The 18625-nt window shown below is 40.7% G+C and overlaps 1 protein-coding gene across 4 annotated transcripts in view; it reads left to right on the top strand.

The window, feature by feature from the left end:
* Nucleotides 1-365: 365 nt before the first annotated feature.
* The window catches only part of SLC7A2 (solute carrier family 7 member 2), a 53724-nt gene continuing 35464 nt past the window's right edge, over nt 366-18625 (top strand). The window contains exons 1-2 of one of the 4 annotated variants that reach the window (XM_056333425.1): nt 955-1029; nt 3369-3467. In XM_056333425.1, coding sequence (XP_056189400.1) covers nt 3429-3467 — 39 coding nt within the window. In that variant the 5' untranslated portion in view covers nt 955-1029; nt 3369-3428. Of the gene's footprint in view, nt 587-920; nt 1030-3368; nt 3468-18625 lie in introns of those variants that run through there. The other 3 variants (XM_056333437.1, XM_056333447.1, XM_056333466.1) reach the window with 3 other exon arrangements.

Genomic DNA, 18625 nt, shown 5'->3' with positions numbered 1-18625 from the left:
TGGACACATGGAGCTGCCAAGACCCAGGCGTCTCAAACATGACAAGGCTCGTAGGAAGAGGCAGTTTATGAAGCTGATTGACAGCACTGGAATGAAAAGAAGTAGCATGATGCATGTGATGGGCTGGTGCTGTGTCCCATCCTGTGTCACTTTTTGCTGCTCTCAGCCAAATTTTGCCTACGATGTACCCCAAAACCTCGGAAGCGTTGTCTGCTAGGACAGCCACAGCAGCTCTTTCCCCTTCCTTCGCACCTTCCCCCTGGAGCTTTGCCACGACACACGTGGAGCAGCAGCACCTGACGTGCCACCCCACTGCACGCTTCGGAAAGCTGCCCTGGAAAAACATACCCGGCAGGCAGCACAGGGCGGTGCGAAGGCCGCCGGCCCTGGAGCAGCCGTTCCTGTCACCTCACGCAGGGCCGGGGCTGCAGCCACCCACACACTCGCCCGCGTAAAACTGTGTGGGAAATTGTTTCTGAGGGCGGATCGCGACCCCCCCGCAGGTGCTGTTCACATGCAGAGCTGCAAGGCGCTCAGGACGAGACTAGGTTAGAAAATGCCAGTGATTGTCAGTAGTGAGAAACAGGTGAGGCTCGCGGGTGGGGTGTAACGGTCGCTCCTCGACCGTTAGGTGTTAGGGGCTCTGTAACGGCCGGGGGGGTGTCTGTAACGGCGCTGAGGGTGGCACTAAGCCCCAGTGGCGGAGTTGGGGCTGCCCGGCCTCCCTTCCCCGAGGGACGCGGCGAGTGACACGGCCCGACGCCCCGGGGAAAAGCCCCATCTCCCCGCTGCGCCGCCGCGCCGCTCAGCCGGGGGTGGCCCGGCTCCGGGGGGGAGGGGAGGGGAGGGCGGGAAGGGGGTCGGCGCGGCGGGGTGGGGTTTGCCGGCCCCGCACGTGTGGGAAGGCCGGGCACGGGGGCTTCCTGAGGGGAGGAGCGCCCCGGCTGCGCCGCTGAGAGACCCGCCGCTGCCACTGCGCCTCCGCGCACCCCGACCTGGCGCCGCCGCAGGGAGCCGTGCCCGGGCCCCGTAAGTGCCGCCCTTCTCCCGCCTTGCCCCTCCTCGGGACCGGGTGGGCGAGGGGTTGGGGGAAGAGCCGCCGCCGGGACCGCTCGCCTGGCTGGGGCGTGGGAGCGAGGGATCCCGCTCCCTCCGCGTCCGAGCCGGGCGAGGGGTCCCGATGCGCGGTTGGAAGGGGCTCAGCCCCCCGGCTCCGAGGAGCTACTCTTAGTGCCGGGCTGCTTGCGCGGGGAGGGAGGCCGAGGGCTCTTCTGCTGCCTCTTAAGCTGCGCCGCGGGGGAAGCGGCGCCGGCTGTTCCCCGCCGCCATCCCCGCCAGCGCTCGGCTGCCGCGGCCGGGCAGGGGCCGCACGGGGGTGCGGGGCACAAGGCAAGGGGGCACCTGAGGGCTGCGGGCGAGAGGTGCGGGACCGCGTTTGCTGGTCCCGGGGTAGCGGCGGCGGCTGCTGCTGCTGCTGTTGTAAAGGTTTGGAGGCGTGGATGGGTGAAACTGCCCTCCCAGGGTTTCCCACAAGCTCGCTCCGGCACTGACTTCACCTGGAGGTTTTTGCTGAATCGAAGTGCACGGTCGCGCAACCTCCGTTCTTGGGTGCGTTGTGAGAAGCTGGGGAATTCGTGCTTTAGTGGAGAGCATGAAGTGGGTGCAGGTCCCTAACTCTTGTAAAGCAGGTTTAGGAAACCTAAGATTCTTCCCTTCTGCCAACTTGCATGTTTAAATATAGAAATGCGTTTGAAGTGTATGTCATCCAACGGGTAATGCTACTGGCAGCTGGAGGAAGCTAGCCTAATAAAATATTATTTAAAATTAACTTATCTGAAGCTGCAGAACAAAATCTTTCATTTTAAAATATCGATTATCACTTGAGATTTGTGATACCGTTTGGATGATAGAGTTGTGGATCTGATGGAAATCTTGCATCTGGGTGAACTCCACTAATTGCTCTGAACTGAATTAGTTTGGGGGGAGTGGGAGATACCACAGCACTTGGTTCTGGCAGTGAGTGTAGTTTCTGCTGATTGTTGTGCTGGTGCTCAACACATCATTCTAGCAAAAGTAACATACCTGTGTAAGGGATAGAAGTTTCCTGAAGTTTGGCCCAAGCTTTGAAAGGAACTCCTGCAAGCCTGCCTTCTACTTCAAGTATGTTAATACCCAACATGTATTTATTTAAAAGCTTTCAAACACATTTCTCTTTGTATTGTTCCTAATGAAAACCAAAACAAATACGTTGAGGCATTCAGATGTTTCAGAGGTGGGGAATGTAAGACAAGGGATCACAGCATACAGAACTTGTATATATTGAAACAAGCTGATGGTATTTTGTTTATGCTATAAAGACAAAGCAAATTCTATCAAAAGTTCATGTAGACGCTGCAGATTCAATACACAGTGGATCTTGATTAGAATTTGGATTACACAGTGAGGAAAATGTTTTGAGTTCTGGTTTGTGTTACCTAATGGCATTAAAATATTAAGATTGACAGTAAAAATAGGTATAAGGCCTATATGAAAACTGAACATTTTTTCATTGACATCTATAATACAGTATATAGTCAGACAGCAAAAGACATGGTGCCTGCCCTACTCCTATAAGCAGATGTCCATTGCTGCAGTTGATTCCATTTGACCCTATCACTGGCCACACAATGTTTCTAAATCCCTCTGGGTTCTGACATTAGTTGGGGCAGGAATAAAACAACCCCACAGAGACATGAGTAGCCATAATGATACCTTGTGAAAGGTGCAGTGACTCTTTGTATGAATGACATACATTTATAGTTTTTTGTCACGTGTTGTGATGAAAATTATCCATGCATGGAGTGATCTTCTGTCTAACCAATGTTACTAAAAGACAACTTTTGATTCTTCAGACTTAGATGAAGACTGGCATTTTGGGAAGTTTTAGGGCAGTGAAGTTTTGATCCCAGAGTTCGGTATGTTGGCTAGTGTGTGCACACATAAATGATCTGACCAATGTTCTTGACCTCCGTAAAAAAGTGCTTGATAAGATGCATGAATATGTAGCTACTTATAGCTTTGTATATACTTATGGATTAAGTCAAAATCAGTTTCAACTTAATAAATTCATGTGTTTTGTGTATTTTCAACCTGTTTGTATATAATTCTAATTTTTTCTAAGATGAATGTTCTAGTTAACAAGGTACTTAAGGATGGCAGTGAATTTGGAATCAATGTGTTAAGTTATTAATGTTGTTTATTAGCTGCTTTATGGGGATATGTTCTATATGAATATGTTGGCATAATAACTGGCAGTGAGTATAAAGACAGGTGAGATAAAAGGAGAATAATAATTTAAAACTGTTTTAAAACTTTTTTCACTTTTGAAGTGGTTTGGCAACAATGTATTTTGAAGGAAGAGGCTTCTGTTTGTTAATCAGTGGTTGCAGATGGCTGTTACAGTGACTAAAACCAGACAGACCTCCTGGGTAAGTATGTTGGATACAAGAATCCAGTAGCTTAGAATTCCTTTAGGTGGAGGTAATTGCAAAACCCACATGTATCTTAAAGTGAAAAAATGTGAAACTTAAATTTTACAAGTGTAGGGTCCAGAAATGGGACAGATTAACTCTGCAACTGGGGGGGGGGGGCGGGGAACCAACATACATCAATTTAAGTCAGTGTGGTCTTTAGCTTCCTTGAAAATGCAACAACAACAACAAAACCAAACAAAATTGCTTCTACCTTTCAGCTTGCACACCCTACAGAGTAACTGAGAAAAGTTGTGACATGCATTCATTGCAAAAACAGAAAGTTGCTGTGAAGATTCAGTTCCTCTGTTTGTGCCATGGCAGATTTTTGTTCATTTTTGCAGTGGACTTTTGTTTAAGACAGAGGCAAGCAAAGGGGGAAGACTGCAAATGATCAAAAAAGAGCTTAAGCTAAATCTCAACAACCTTAAGTTGTCATAGACATTATAAGATCATAAAGTTCTCTCAGCTTTACTCATATACTTTTTTGATCACCTTCAACTGCATTGGTTCTTATAGGTATTTTGGCATCTGTTGATCGTGATAGAGAGTATCATATGACACACAAAAAAACCCCCAAACCAACACAACAAAGCATAGCTTGCCTGCTGTCCTGTTTTTAACCAGCATTCTCCCCAGCTCATTGGATGACATACTTCATGGTAGAACCCTTTAAGGAATTTTTTTCTATGTAGACAATATTAGGTAGAGCATTAACATAAAATATAGCATGCATTGTAGGCTACTGGTCCTGTCCTTGACTTATTGTTAACTTTTGACACTAGAATAAGTAATTTTCTGCCATTTCTATTCCCTTGTTTCCTCTGGTACTTCCCAGGCAATTTGTGATCTATTAATACCATATAGACAAAGATGTAGAAAACAGTTTGCAGTGATATTTGTATGCATATTTGTGACTTTAAAGCACAACTTAATGTATTCACATTAGATTTTTACATACTAAGATATTAAAAATTATTTTATATGCTGCTGAAATTATTAAAAAGTATATAAAAATACTTGGAGTCGTGTTTCTGTATCTAAAAGTTTTCATGTATCTGAAAGCAGCTACCTTCATGGCATCTTTGTCATTTATCACACTGCTTTTGATCCCTCAGTGTCACAATACAATTGTGATCCTGTCTTGTTGATTCTTCAACTTTCTGTGCATTGTCCAGTTGGGGTAAGAATCATCCTCATTCCACTGGTTTAGTAGCTAAACAATTTAGTATTGGTAAGTCAAGTGACAGGGCTGTTGGAAGCTTTCGGAGTTGAGCTTTCAGAAAATGACAAACGTGTCCTCCTCCTCTGCTGGGAAAAAGCATTTGTATAAGTGATCTGCCACTGCAAATCCAGTGAGAGTTATAAAGGTTAGTAGTAAAAGTGGCCTCTGGGATTCCTAAGTTTAGTCATTGCTGACAGTCATCCAAGATCTGCAATATTCTCTTGCCTGATGTCAGAATTATAATTTATCTGAGTGGACATACTCCAAGAGGAAGATCACTTAGAAATGCACTAAATGCAGTCATTGTCTTTGCATGTTCCTGCACAGGATTGTATATCTGTGGAATGAGAGATTTCTGAATGCATGTAGGCTACGGGTGGGGAAGTGTGTTCCATGTGCTTGACTGTAGGATGAGCTGTTAGCTCACAATATCTTGTTCTACACAGCTGGAGAAGAAATGCACCATAAACTTGAGTAAAGCATTCTGCATGTGAGGTGGTTGTTTCAGATCTCTTAATGACAAGATGTGATTTACAGCACCTTTGTATGTGGATATCCTTTAGTTCCATCAGTCTCACTTGACCATGAACCCCCACAGAAAGTAGGATAGACAGGTTGTGACAGTCTAAAAAATTGATGGTCTAATGGCTAGTATTTGGTTTGTGTTTATTGAATGTAACTAGGGGAGAGGTGCTACTGGAACAGCGTCATACATCGAGAATTGTCATATCTATGCTTGCTTTATTGTGGCTAATAAGACTGTCCTAGACTGCATAGACTCCCATGTATGTTTGATGGTTGTGTATATACGTACATATATCCCCAATATATGCTACAAAGAGCTAAACATTAAACTAGAGTAGAATATTAGTATGGTTAAACTTAATAACAGAGGCCCTCACAAATAAAGAGTACCTCCATTCACATATCATAAAGTTAACAGAATCCCAAAGAAAGATCTAACCTCTCAAAATGTAGCCCAGAGAAGCAGTGAACTTCTGAATGGTATGGAATAGCAATGGGAAGGACACCACAGCTCTGATGACAGGCAGCTACTGTAATTTGGGTTATGGCTTCTAGAAACAGCATGACATTAGCTAAAACTAGTTTACATAAGATGACTTCTCCAAAACTTGTTTTGGAAGGTTAGAATCTCTTATTGGTGTCTGAATGGCTGCACGCATCTGATAAGTAGAAGTTAACCAGCCACACAGAAAAAAAATATGGAGGTAATGATCCTATATAAACCATCATATTACTGTCATACTTGTTCACAGACTCTGGTTCTTCTTCCATCTCACTCCTTCAATTATTTTTTCCTGTCATACCCAGTAGTTAATGTAGGTGACCTGTAAAGACCTCCATGCAGTTGCTAGAGAAGGGTGATGTTTGGTGCCCTCGGTTCCCTATAACTCCTCAGAAATGCAGCAGAGTGCACACAATAGCTGCTGTTTCTGGTAAGTAAGCAGAATGGGCAGACTCAGCATTGGTGATGCAATGTTACACTGTAGTCCCCTGTGTCACTAATGGCAGGGTGGGTTTGCCTCTTTGTGATGGTAACACCAGTTTTAAGAAGTCTTGGGGTGGCTGTTCTCACTAAAGTACCTTATTTCTGAAAATTGTTTTGTCAGATATACTACCAGAAAGGGATAGTACTTGATTAGATTCATCCAATTTTACTAGTTGCTGGAATTTTGACAAGTGTGTCTGCTGTAGAAAGGTGACAAAATTTAGAAAGGTGTCAAATGTCAAAACTCAAATAAATGAACTTTCTTCAAAGATCTTCTGCAGGGAACTTAATTAGGTATCGTTTGTCAGTTGAGGTTGGACTGAAGGAGAAGGAAAACAGCACCAAGTGATTTTGGAACACTTTACTACCCTCTTCTGTGTTTAATATACAGCTTCACTTCACTTCTGCTTTTTGCTTTCCAGAATAAAGTGATTTTTTCTGAGAAATGTATGGAATAAATTGATTTTTGCTCTAAAGGATGTTCTTCATGTGGCACTTTTTTTGGGGAGGGAGTTGGATTCAGTGCAATCTAATACTGATTTCCTTTATTATGAAGACAGTGAGCGATGCAGGTAACCTGTTCTATAGCTGTGTGAATTCATGTAGCTAATACCTGGTTCTTGCCAATTTTGTTTGAGGTTAGTTAGTTCTTTGTCTGGAGTTTGATTGTGAGCTTTTTGACAAGATGGGGAAACGATTGTGTTTATTTTGTTTGTGCAGTACCATGTGCATTGTGGTTATGGAATAAATAATAATTGAAATAGAATTTGGAAGGGGTTATTTATTGTCCTCTTCTCAGTTTCCTTAGATTGCAAAACATCTCCATATTAGTTAAGGAAAATGTAACATTTGGATATCGTGAAGATATCTGATTACTCCCATGAGGTCTTAAATTAGTTCCTCTGTATTCACTGGCTATGATTGATTTGATGTAATATGGATTTTATTCTGCCCTTGAATGTTTTTGGACTATCATGCAGTTGAGAGAAAACAATGGGATGTGACTTTCCATAAAATGCTTTCAGCACTGTGGATTAGATGAAAAAGCTTGTGGATATATAGAATTAGCATGAATGTGTGATTCTTTTCAAAGGTACAGGTCTTCAGCGTGCCTTTTAGAAACAGTAGTTTAGATGACTAGGCGGTATTTTTGATCCTTATAATGACAGTCTAACTTGTTTTGAGGTTTGAAGCTAACAGTAAGTATTTGAGTGCAGTCAGTCACAGAATTCAATTGTTCCATTCTGCTGTAAGGATGTGAGGAGAGGGAGAATTTTTACGGGCAGTACTGGAGAACTATGTATCATGAAACGTCAGGTTTGTTGTGTGAAAATTGTAGGCCAGCAAAGATTCTTGCATGTTTTGCAATAACAGGTCCATGATAATTTCTGTGTTCTGCTGTTACTGTTTTTCCTCAGCAATATGTTTTTAGAAAATCTGGGTGCATTACACCTATGCACTGCTGACCAAGCTGTGTCCACAGTGTCCTCCTCTGTGTAGGCTTGGGAAGGGGCCCTGGGAGGTTACCGATACGGAGGGCCCATTCTGCACGTGTAATGAGGTCTCGTGTGTGAAGGGGCAAGTCCTGAGCTGGGGGCTTCTTCAGGCCTGTTTGCAGAAGGCATCTCTTACATCTGTGAATTTTTTTTTCCAAAAAAGTTACTTTTTTTTTCAATAGTCATGAGTACGTACTAGGTGAATTGCTATGCTGACAAACTAATAAGAGAAAGATTGCAGTTATCTTGAACTAAATCAATAAGAAGATCCAATATAAAACTGAGTGATAAGAATTACTGAGAAGTACATGGTGCTTGGGTTAGAAATACTATAAAATTTGCAATTATAATATTCACTGTCAGATGGAAAAGTTCAAAGAAGTTGAAATTTGTACTTCTTAAATTACCGTCTGTGAAGAGACTTCAGTCTTGCATCTTACAAGCCTGCTTTGGGGTTTTCACTGTTTTGAGGTGACCTGTGTACATGTCCTTGCCATTCCTCAAAGTGTATCTTATCCTTTCTGTTAGTTTAATTGTGCCCCATTCTGAATTGGCCCACATATTTACTACGAATAAAGATTAAAATATCTTTTCAAGTTACTTCATAAAGTACTTTGACTCCCAAGGAAGCTTCAAAGGTGAGTTGCTGTGCCTACTGTTCTCACAGTGCTCTCTTTCCCATTTCCCAACTTATTATTCAGTAGAGTAGAGACGGCTGCACTTCATGTTTACATCAGTTCGCGTGGAATAACTTGATGGTCTGTAGAGATTTGTGCTGATGTAAACAATCTATGCCTACAGCACCATGCCCTGACCATCCTGGAGCTAAAAACATGTTTGCAAATAGACTTAAAACAATGAAGTATCTTTCCTAAGGTCTGTAACTGCCTTGCCCAGTATTTGTATTTTTCTGCCTTATTGTCTAGAGCCAAATGGATTCTTGTAATTTTTCCATTTATGTGAGAGATCTAAATACCTGACAGAAAGTAAGGTGGACATCCTTGTTGTTTTTCAGTATCCAAATGCCTGAAACCAAATCTGGCACATCTAGTCAGACTCTTCTTTCCACTGAGTGGAATTTAGAGCAATTAATCATACTTAGTTGAGGCAATATGCAGAGCTCCCCATATCGCCAAGGTCTCTGTTTTCCACTCAGGAAAATACATGGTTAGTGCAACACAACATCTAGGAAAAAGCTGAGAGAGGTCATTGTATATGAAGGACTTTTTGGGGCATATGGAGGCTGAATAGTGACAAATTTGTGCCACTTATGTGGCAAAAAAGAATATTATGAGGTTCTCTGTGGTAGCTTGTTTTCTGTAGCAGAGGTGACAGAAGATGAGACGCTGCATAGGTAAGCAATGATGATTCACATGGTGTTTGCCTCTGAAAAGTTTGAACAGGTTTGTTTAAGGCATGTGGTAGGCCCAGATCACTAACAGTTTCACGTTTTCAATCACATTTTGCATAAATTCTTGTGCTGCATAGAACTTATGAACCATATCAGGTCTGCATCATTCTCTAGCTTGCTTGAAAACTAAACTTGCAATTTAAGTAAAACATTCAGTGCTGGCTTATTTACATAGTCTCAGAACATTAGAAAGAAGAGCATACTTTGTGGTCTTTGGTTTTACTCTTGATGACTTGCTAGCAGAAATTTCCTTGACAATAAAATAAATAGGTTAGAACAATCCCACAGTGGACACCAAAGTTATTTAAATTCATACTTCTGCAGGAATGAGTTGTTCATAAATATGTTTTCCCATACGGAAAGTGTTGTGACTTCACAAATAATACGTTCTCTGCTTCTTTCTTGAGTATATTTTATTATCTTTTTAAACTAAAAGCAATAGAGTGTTAGAGTGAGATATTGCTTGCCTGTTTAGCAACAATAATAATAATTTTATTTTGCTGAAGTGCATGACAGTCACTCAGAGCTTGAGTACATGGATGCTTTAAGCCAAGACCATCAGGAAGACTAACCTGTGATCTTCTACTGCCCTCCACACAGATACTCCCCAAAATCATACATTTGGACTTTAGAGCTTAGTTTTATTGTAGCTCTGCCAATTATAACATGCTTTTCATATAGGACTCCTACCAGTCTTGCTTTTTGTTAATTTCTCCACCTCTGCTTCATTTTCCCTGCTGTCTTCTGAATGTTCAGTTTGTGAAATTGTATAATCTTTTTGTGGAAATTACATCAACCAACTCTTGCTGAGACTCCATTAGATCTTTAAGACAATTAGAAGAAGTTTTCAGGACTTAAAAAGTAGATGTTCATGTCATTTGGAGAAATCTCATTTGTGCCATGAAAATGCAGCTGTCATCATGGCGATAGAGCCTGATACTGAAAAAAACCCTGTGGCAGCAAGTTACCATTTGCAATGAGGTATTCTGGTGGAATGACTATCTTACAGCAGCGAGGTATTTACTGTCTGATTTTTGTGTGGCAGAGAGAGAAGAAACAGTCTGAGGGGGGGAAAACTCAGCCCTGTAACATAGTTTGCCTAAATGAAGGAAATCTGTTCTAATTGTTTCAGCATTTATTCCTTAGTGGGACACTGCTTCTGGGTATCCAGTCCAGAATTGTTTGCAGTCTCCCATGCAATGTCCTACTATTAGAAATATTTTATTAGACCATTTCAATTTATTACATGCATGTGCCTTATTCTGAGGCAATTAGTTTCAACATCAGACTTAATAACCCCATTTTGTATTTCTAATTGTCCCAGATATAAACTTTTATAAACCTTCCTGCAATTTTGTAGTACTCTGTAAAGCCTTCTATGGTGTTTAATTGCCTATATACTCCACTTCATTAGTTGTCTAAGCAAATAATTTTGGATTTGTATTAAATAAGAGGGTGTTTTTTTTTTCTGTTTGACTGTTTTTCTGTCCTATGTGGTAACAGATGGGTGGCACTTAGTTCAATGAACCAAATGCAAAAAGAGCAAAATTTGCAGTAAAATACTGTTGACGTTGCATTTTCATGCACACACAATAAATTAAGTCAGCTTTCTGATTATGTAAAGTGAATGTTTACACTATTTCATTGTAACTAATTAAAATGTATCCACTATGCTCTGTGAAACAAGCAGCTTTCCCAGTCTGGATGTGTTCATAGGTACAGCTTGTGCATTTCTTACTGAAGCCATGTCAGCAGAAGCAGCTCTGGTGCTCCAGGCTGCTATCTCTTGTTCCTGCTTCGGTAACCATCCCTCTGTGCCTGCACAGCTGTTTGTAGTACTGCGCAATGAACTGGATTAGGAAATGAATTCATTTGTTTCCTTGGGATACTTTTGATTAAAGATCAGTTCCCTGTTCCCGTTTATCACACGGCCACACACATGGCCATACAGCCACAACTAAGGGATGGACCCAGAGGAGAGAATAGACTAAGCAGTATGAGTTACTTAAATTGTACCACCTTTGGAAGAAACTATTGAATATGCTCCACAGTAATTTATTTTATCCTCTCTGATTTTTCTTTCCTTCCTTTTAGAGCGTATTTTTTTTTTTTCTTTTACTGGACAAAGCATTAGTTGCCAAACTTTGGTCATTGGAGTGTTTTATCCCTCAAACTTCTGAAGTAAGTTTGGGCATTCAGAATCATATTTTTCCTGCAATATAGGAACTCCTGTAGAGTTCAGTTCCACAGTTTCATTTCTTTGGACAGGAGCTAAAGCAAGTAAGAAATTTTTAATCATGAAGATATCACTTACCAAGTGCATTTTTCATTATGTTCTTTTAGATTTGTTCGGTAATTTACTTGTATGTGAAACTGTTTTTTTTAATGAAGGATTTTGGATAGTTCCTACTTCACATCTGTTAATCTTTACTATAACCGTAGTTCCATTACTGAATATTTGACCTGATTTTGATGTCTGCTTGGCATTGTAAATATGGAATATTTCCATAGGAACCAGTGAAATTACTGAAGTTATAAAACATCCCTCTTCTCCATCCTGCCCCAACACACTCTCAATTCTCATTTGCATTTATTAGTAGGCTATTATAAGCTATCAGTTTTCTTTAAAATTTTCTTGTGCCTGTTTCTGAAAACATGCAATATTACAGTATATTTGTCCAAACAGCTGTGTGATAATTTGTACAAATTACTCCTGTAGAAGATGGTGAGTGTGATAAGTATCTTCCTTTAATCTACATCAAGGAACAATAAAATCCAGTTATTTTAGTGTGGCTGAAACATAGCTAATAAAAGCCTGGGTTTCAGTGTTCCATATGGTTTCTAAGAATTTGATAACAAACACTGCTGATAGCACACAGTCAAACAGTGAGTTGGTTTAATTGCAAGTGTTTGCAAATGGCAGAAAGGCAGCAGAAACACAGGACTCTGTGAATGGTGCTTATAGTGTTCCCTGGAGGGACAGCTTGGGGTCAGAAGCGGTAGCTGGAAAGAACTGTAAGCAAAGAAGCTCACTCCTACTTTGACTCCCACTACATTCAGGGAAACAGGACTCGAAATGCACGGCAGGGCATGTGAGATACACAGTGTTGAATTTCTCCACCTCACTGGAGGAGATTGCAAACCGTTGAAAACAGATCATCTGAGTCAGAAGAGAAAATTGTAGTAGCTGGCGGAGCATCTGCTTTCTAGGGAGACAAGCTTGCAAGTGCTGTACATAGAATCTTCTTCGATGGTAAGCAAAGCCTGTAAAAAAATTTCCCAAAGGCTGGAGAAAGACCTGGAACAGTGGTATATAGCAGCTTTATTCACAGTGCCACTTCTGTGAAGCAGCATTCTCATCAACAAATAGCATGGCTGCTGGTTTGAAAGTGGAGAACTTTTGCATTTCTCTTAGCAAATTTAGCAAGCGGTATTTCAGGAACAATAAAAAAACCTCCACAAAACTAAACTTGGGAAATAAATCTGTGAATTGGATAGGATATAGAAATTGTGTGCTTGAATATAGAACTGAGTCAGCCAGGGAACTTGCATAATGTTGAATGTTTTACCACAGCTTTCTACTCCAGAGGGCTGGAAGGGGAAAGGTTGGATTGCTCCATCAGAAGTACAGCAGTCCTTGACATTAGCATTTTTTATGACTGATACAGTTCTGCTGAAATTTATTTGGCTTGGTTCAGTATTTCTGGTAAATTGGGTAAATTACTGGGCAAACCAGAAAGATAACTTTTTGAGCATGGACTCTGAGGTAGGAGCCGTTACAAGAAACATGTTTTCTTGTCTGAAGAGGCAAAGCTTGATATTGATTGTATTAGTCTTTGAGAAATGGAATCCCACTCAAGGTTGCAAAATGTGAAGCAGTATATACCATGCATTCAAACTAATGTTTCAGAAGATGATCCCACACCATGCTGCACCAGTGAGGAGCAGCTGACCATCCTAAGCAGTGAAGAATGGAAATCACAAAAATGTTGCTCCCATCCTGTGTGGGTGGTTTTGCTGGCCTTTGATAGCGATTTGACCATTTAGAGAGGTCCTTTTCATTTCTTGTATGTATCATTGAAGATCTATATCAAGAAAGTATATCTGAACCTTCCAGCCGCTTCTGGAATCTTGCTTACTAGTTAAATAATACGGCAGCATTGTGTTGTGTTATAGACTGGGAATTTAGCAATGTAATGTTGGAGAATTTTACTAATAAAAGAGATCCTGGCTGATACAGAGGATTGGGTTTGTTGGGTTTTTTTGTAGTGAATCTTAAGCTGGCAAGCAAGTCGGGATCCAAAGAACAACCGAAGGGCCATTTTTGTATAAGGATGAGTGTGTGACTGGTTTATGTGTGACTTCAGGCTTGTACAGTATACCAGCTTGGTTTTGGATGATAGGAAGCAGATACTGCCTGGATGCCTGCCGCAGCCTGTTTGCTATACTGTGACATATACTATGTACAAGAAGGCATATACTAAGCCCTTTGAACTAGATGGACAGTTACCAAGATGAAATTTGTATCAAAAGGGAAGTGGGAGAAGTCTAGTTAGTACTGATTTAGATAGATGAGCCCTCAAATTCAGTAGTGCCTCCTACCTGAATTCCAAGTTCATGTATTAAAACCATCTCAGCACATGGTGGGGATAAGCTTTCATAAGGGTCTTCTCCAGAAGCTGAGAACACAGCTGTGGAAACGGGAGACTGAAATGAGTTGATAAACTCCTCCTATATACAAATGCAGCTTCTGTAAGTTGCTGTCCTTGTCTTTCTCAACTGTTTCTTTTCTTAGAGTTTGTGCTGAAATAAGAGTGTTGGCACTGAAATAAAGGCATGAGGAAATAGAACTTGGGGAGTATTTTCTTAGAAATAAAGCAGAACTAATAGTGTCTATATAATTTCTGTAGAGGCCTCGTTATACTTTTTGAACTTCAGATCAAGTACCCTGGAGTCAGAGGTTCATTTGGCATTCCCATCAGTGAATGCCACATCAGGGTGCAGGGTGTGGTGTCAGTATTCAGCTCATTACACAGAACTTGGAATGAAGTAAGACTTAAGTAACTTTTGTAACTGGTATTGTCTAAATATCTCTATTTCCACAGTGTCTATCAGTAATGCTCCAAACTGAACAACCAACCTGTCCAAGTTTACTTAAAATAGAGTTGTCTTTTGCAGGCATTTCTGCCAGTGGAGGGATCAGATCTGATGCATTATTATGAGTCATCCACCATCAACACTCCCGCGGTTTGACGTTCTAGACTTTTTTTCTTGCCATTCAGACTGTCATGGCATTTACGGGTTCTTAGCTTGCCTGACCGTTCTGCATTGCTTGAAAATCGACGTGTCCTAACTCTGAGTTACGGTTGCACCAAAAAGGAGTTATATTTTAAGTCTGTCGTTTCACAAATGTTGCAGCTGGCATGACAACCAAAAGAAGCAATGCCCCTTGCCTACAGCAGTTTATCCTTCTGCATACGTACCCTGCAGTAATGCTGGTACAAGAACTGGTGCAGCTCTGTAGTGTATTGTATCAGGAAACTAACCTGGGTCAAAACTCTTTCTTTGTATGAGGCTCCCTTCCCCAGTTTAATTCACTTTGCAGCTACAGAAATGTTCAAGTTGACCCAAGGGAAGAAAGCAGGAGTAAGCATCCAGTCAGGGTACACCACTTATTCTGGTGGAAATATCAGCTTAAGGTGTTAGCTCAAATTATGCCCTAACCGCTGATGAAGCAGTGACAGCACAGAGCTGAGCTCTCTGGTAAGCACCTTTGCATTCAGGTGGGTTGGCAGACCAGCCTGCAGCCTTCACAGCAGAGGATTCACTGTTACCTGTAAGCAGTGGCAGGGTCTGCTTCAGCAAGTGGTGTAGCTTGGCAGGAATGAAGCTGTAGAGGAAAACTTGTGGTGCTGTGGATCCACTGACTGCACCACTCATGTTTTCGTATGTGTGAGAACTGGGAGGACATCAGCTTACCTTTTGTCTGGCCCCACAGACTGAATTTCCATTACCAGTTAGAGTGTATTAGGTGCTGTTCTGGAGCAGGTATTCAAATTTCTTTCATCCAAAAGGATGGTTCAGGATTGCTCCATGGAATGAACCAAAGCACAGTGAATGGTGAAAATGACTGGGAGAGTAGCTTTGATAATATGCATCTGAGCTAAACAAAAATGCCAATGCAAACATACTCAGGGTGACTTGACTCTGCCTGTACACGCTGCAGTCAGGTCATTACGCTGACAGTGGCACTGATGCGAATGAAACTTGTTGTACATGACTCTCTCGTTCTTTCAGATTCCATTTCAAAACTTTTTGTGGTGACAGTTTTACAACTAGCCCTGCATCAAGCATGTCCCACTGTCACTCTCCAAAGCTCTGAGACTGATGCAGTCACTCTGTGTTGGTGGTGACAGTCAGGGAGAAATAAAAAATTCTAGCACCATTTAATTACCTGTCTCTATCTACCTTGGTAGTAGTTCATGAACATTGATCTAAGTATGGTACCATGAAGTCTAAGTCAAATAAGCCTTCTACTGGACTGTTCTTGGTGTGCACATCTGCTATCGTGAAATTAAGTATCCAAAGAGAGGAAGCTCTTATCCCAGACTGACTGTGGATCTTCAGCTGATGGAACTTTGCCAAAAAGAGGGAAGTGTAAAGAAAGTGCTTGAAAAAGTTGCATTTGCTGTGTAATGGAAAATATTGAATCTGCACAACTTAAGAAGCACCAAAGAAAGAAACCTGGGTGTAAAAATTTAGGCAGGAAATCTGCTTCCTTTTGATGCCAGTTGTGTAAATAGGTAACTATTGAAAAAGTAATTCTGCAGGAAGCATCCAGCCAAGCTTGGATTGCGAGGTGAAAAAACCTAATTGCTGGCCTGAATCAACTTATCTTTTTCTGAAAGATGAACTTCACGCACTGTTTCCATTCTTGTTTGAAGGTATTAGCAGCAATAGCAACACTGGAACTTCTTGTTTTGACAGTCAGGAAAATTGATTGCACGTCAGTAGGAAGGTGGATGAACCCACCACGCCATGCACGCACTTTAGGTTGTTTTACCTCTACTTTTCTTATACTACTGATTTTTCTTAGATTTAGCTCTTGGACAGGCCTTGATTCTGAGCTGGGTGTTACTGCAGTATGACTAATTGCAGAGATATTTTTTATCTTAGCATGGCTGAAAAGTTTCTTGTTTCTCTAACTAGGACTCAAAGTGCATTTATGGAAAGAATTTTGCCATGTGGCTACAATCTGTAGTAAATTCAAGTGCTTTTATAACAAAGCCTTTAATTTTGAAGGGATTTCAGTCTTTTTGATTATACATAACTGTTTGAATTTCTGGATCAAGGATAAAAAATTAAGTATTTTCTTTTTCTTTTTTTATAAAGAAATAAATGCTGACTCTTCCTTCCCCTCCTGTTCTGGAGCTAAAACAGCTTGGCAGTGGTGTTTGAACATGGTTCCAGTTCAACCAGTTTTGGAACATAGTTTGGCAGGCCAGAATGGATTAAGGACAAACTATGTTTTAAAACCTAATTCTAAAATTGTAGCTGTAGTGAAAAAGAGTGATGCAAAACTCAAATGCAATGAATGTCTGTTCCCTTGCCTCCTTTTTTCTTCTTTCTCCAGTTAGTCAAATTGTGCTAGGCTGCTAGAAACTGCTCAGACTTCTCATGAATCTTACAGCTCTTCTGCCTGAGCCTTAGTCAGTGTGGACAGGAAATTACATAGTTAACTAGTTCTTTGAGAAGTAGCTTGCTTTTAAATCATATTATCATTAGGTAAAATTTCACTTACCTTAAAAATTGTGTGGAGCCTATAGTACTCCAAATAACCGATCTTTTTCTTTGCTGTGTAATTTCTTGCAAAATAGTTGAATCAAACTCTGTTTCTATCTCCCTTGATACCTTCCAGTGTTGTACAAAAACAGCTCCTTTCAACTGCTTTAGTTTATCTGCTGTTGACTTTAGAAATACAATTTGCAATATGAAAGGATGACTGCAGGATATTATTTTTAAAGTTTGTATAAATGGATTGGGCATCTTTTTTTCCCACAGTGAAAATGTCTAGACTTTTCTGAACCTTTGTAAAGCTGTTATCCAGACAAATTAGTTCCATGAATTTGAGCCACATCAACCTCAAGAATTATCCAAATAAATGGGGTCACCAAGTCATTTTACACTTAGCTATATTACAAAACACTGCTCGTAATCTGCAAAGCTGACAGGAAAGAAAATTGCTCATCAGCTATAGCTCAACTTTTTTTTTTTTTTTTTAACAGGAAGATTTTAATTTCATCTGAGTGTTAAAAATATTTCCCATCAGAGTGGGAATTTTGTTGCATAATAATTTGGGCTGTCTCTGGGCATTGATAACTTTTATTAAGCATAGTTGTCATGAGGAATAATTGGTGGCTAACATCTAATGCCAAGCCTAAGAGAAAGAAGCTGTGTAATACCCACTTATATTTTTAGAGAGATGTTCAGTTCATTTGGGAGAGGGGGGAAATGTCATACTCCTAGTGATCAGTAGCTTCACTTTGATCTTTTATACTTTTCCAGAATTCATATCGATGCCAAAAATTAACTTCTCCATATCCATGGCTTCTCGTTTTGATTGCATGCTTTCCAAATAGCTTTTTATGCAGCATGTGCTTGTTACTTGTGCTTTCTTTGTGTGCCATGTACTCAGTTTGATAAACTTTGTTCAGAGAAAACCTCTAAACACTACTCACGTTCACTTACAGTCCATCTCCTCTCTTTTATACAAGCTTCTCTAAATGTGCTTTGGTTTAGTTCCAGGCAGTTAAGACTGTGAACGTTATTTTGTTTGGTCTTTTGTCTTCTGTGGAAGACAGTGGAGAAAAAAAAAAAAAAAGTAGTATGAATAAATTTAGTTAAGCTAAGTTCAGGAAGAGCCAGACTCATCATTTTAACAATTTCCCTGTTGAATGATACTTTTGTGTTCTGTTTAATGTGTCTTCTTTGAAGAGAACTTGTTAGCAGAACACACTTTAATCACATGAAGTAGCTTACTGAGGGGTTTGGTTTTTTCAGAGACTGCATTATAAAGCTTTAGGAACAAGTAGAATGAAAGGCAATATGAAATTATTTTAACTCTTGAAGGAGTCTTGGCATTGTCATCACATCACTGATCCATCCCAGTGTGTATTTTATGGTGATAGGCATGAAATGGTAGGCTAGCTGTCTCTGCTTTCTCTGGTATTTTCTGCCCTTTTGGATGATTTATATCTAGGTCATGAAAAAATTTCTAATGTCACACACATAGAGCTATCAGAGAGCAAAGTTACGTTTTTTAAAAAAATGGGGTCTTTATTTTGAAGGAGTAGCTGTCTTTGATCTGTTTGATCTCTGGGCTCTAGCTCTACTGCATTTTTCTCCTTTCCTCATGTTTTGGATTAATAACTACCACCAGTTTCATATGAAACATTGCAGTCCAGTACTGAGCCC

The sequence above is a fragment of the Falco biarmicus genome, chromosome 1, assembly GCF_023638135.1.
Source record: "Falco biarmicus isolate bFalBia1 chromosome 1, bFalBia1.pri, whole genome shotgun sequence".
Taxonomy (NCBI): domain Eukaryota; kingdom Metazoa; phylum Chordata; class Aves; order Falconiformes; family Falconidae; genus Falco; species Falco biarmicus.
Note: the sequence above shows the minus strand (reverse complement) of the source record. Positions and strands in the feature narration are given on the sequence as shown.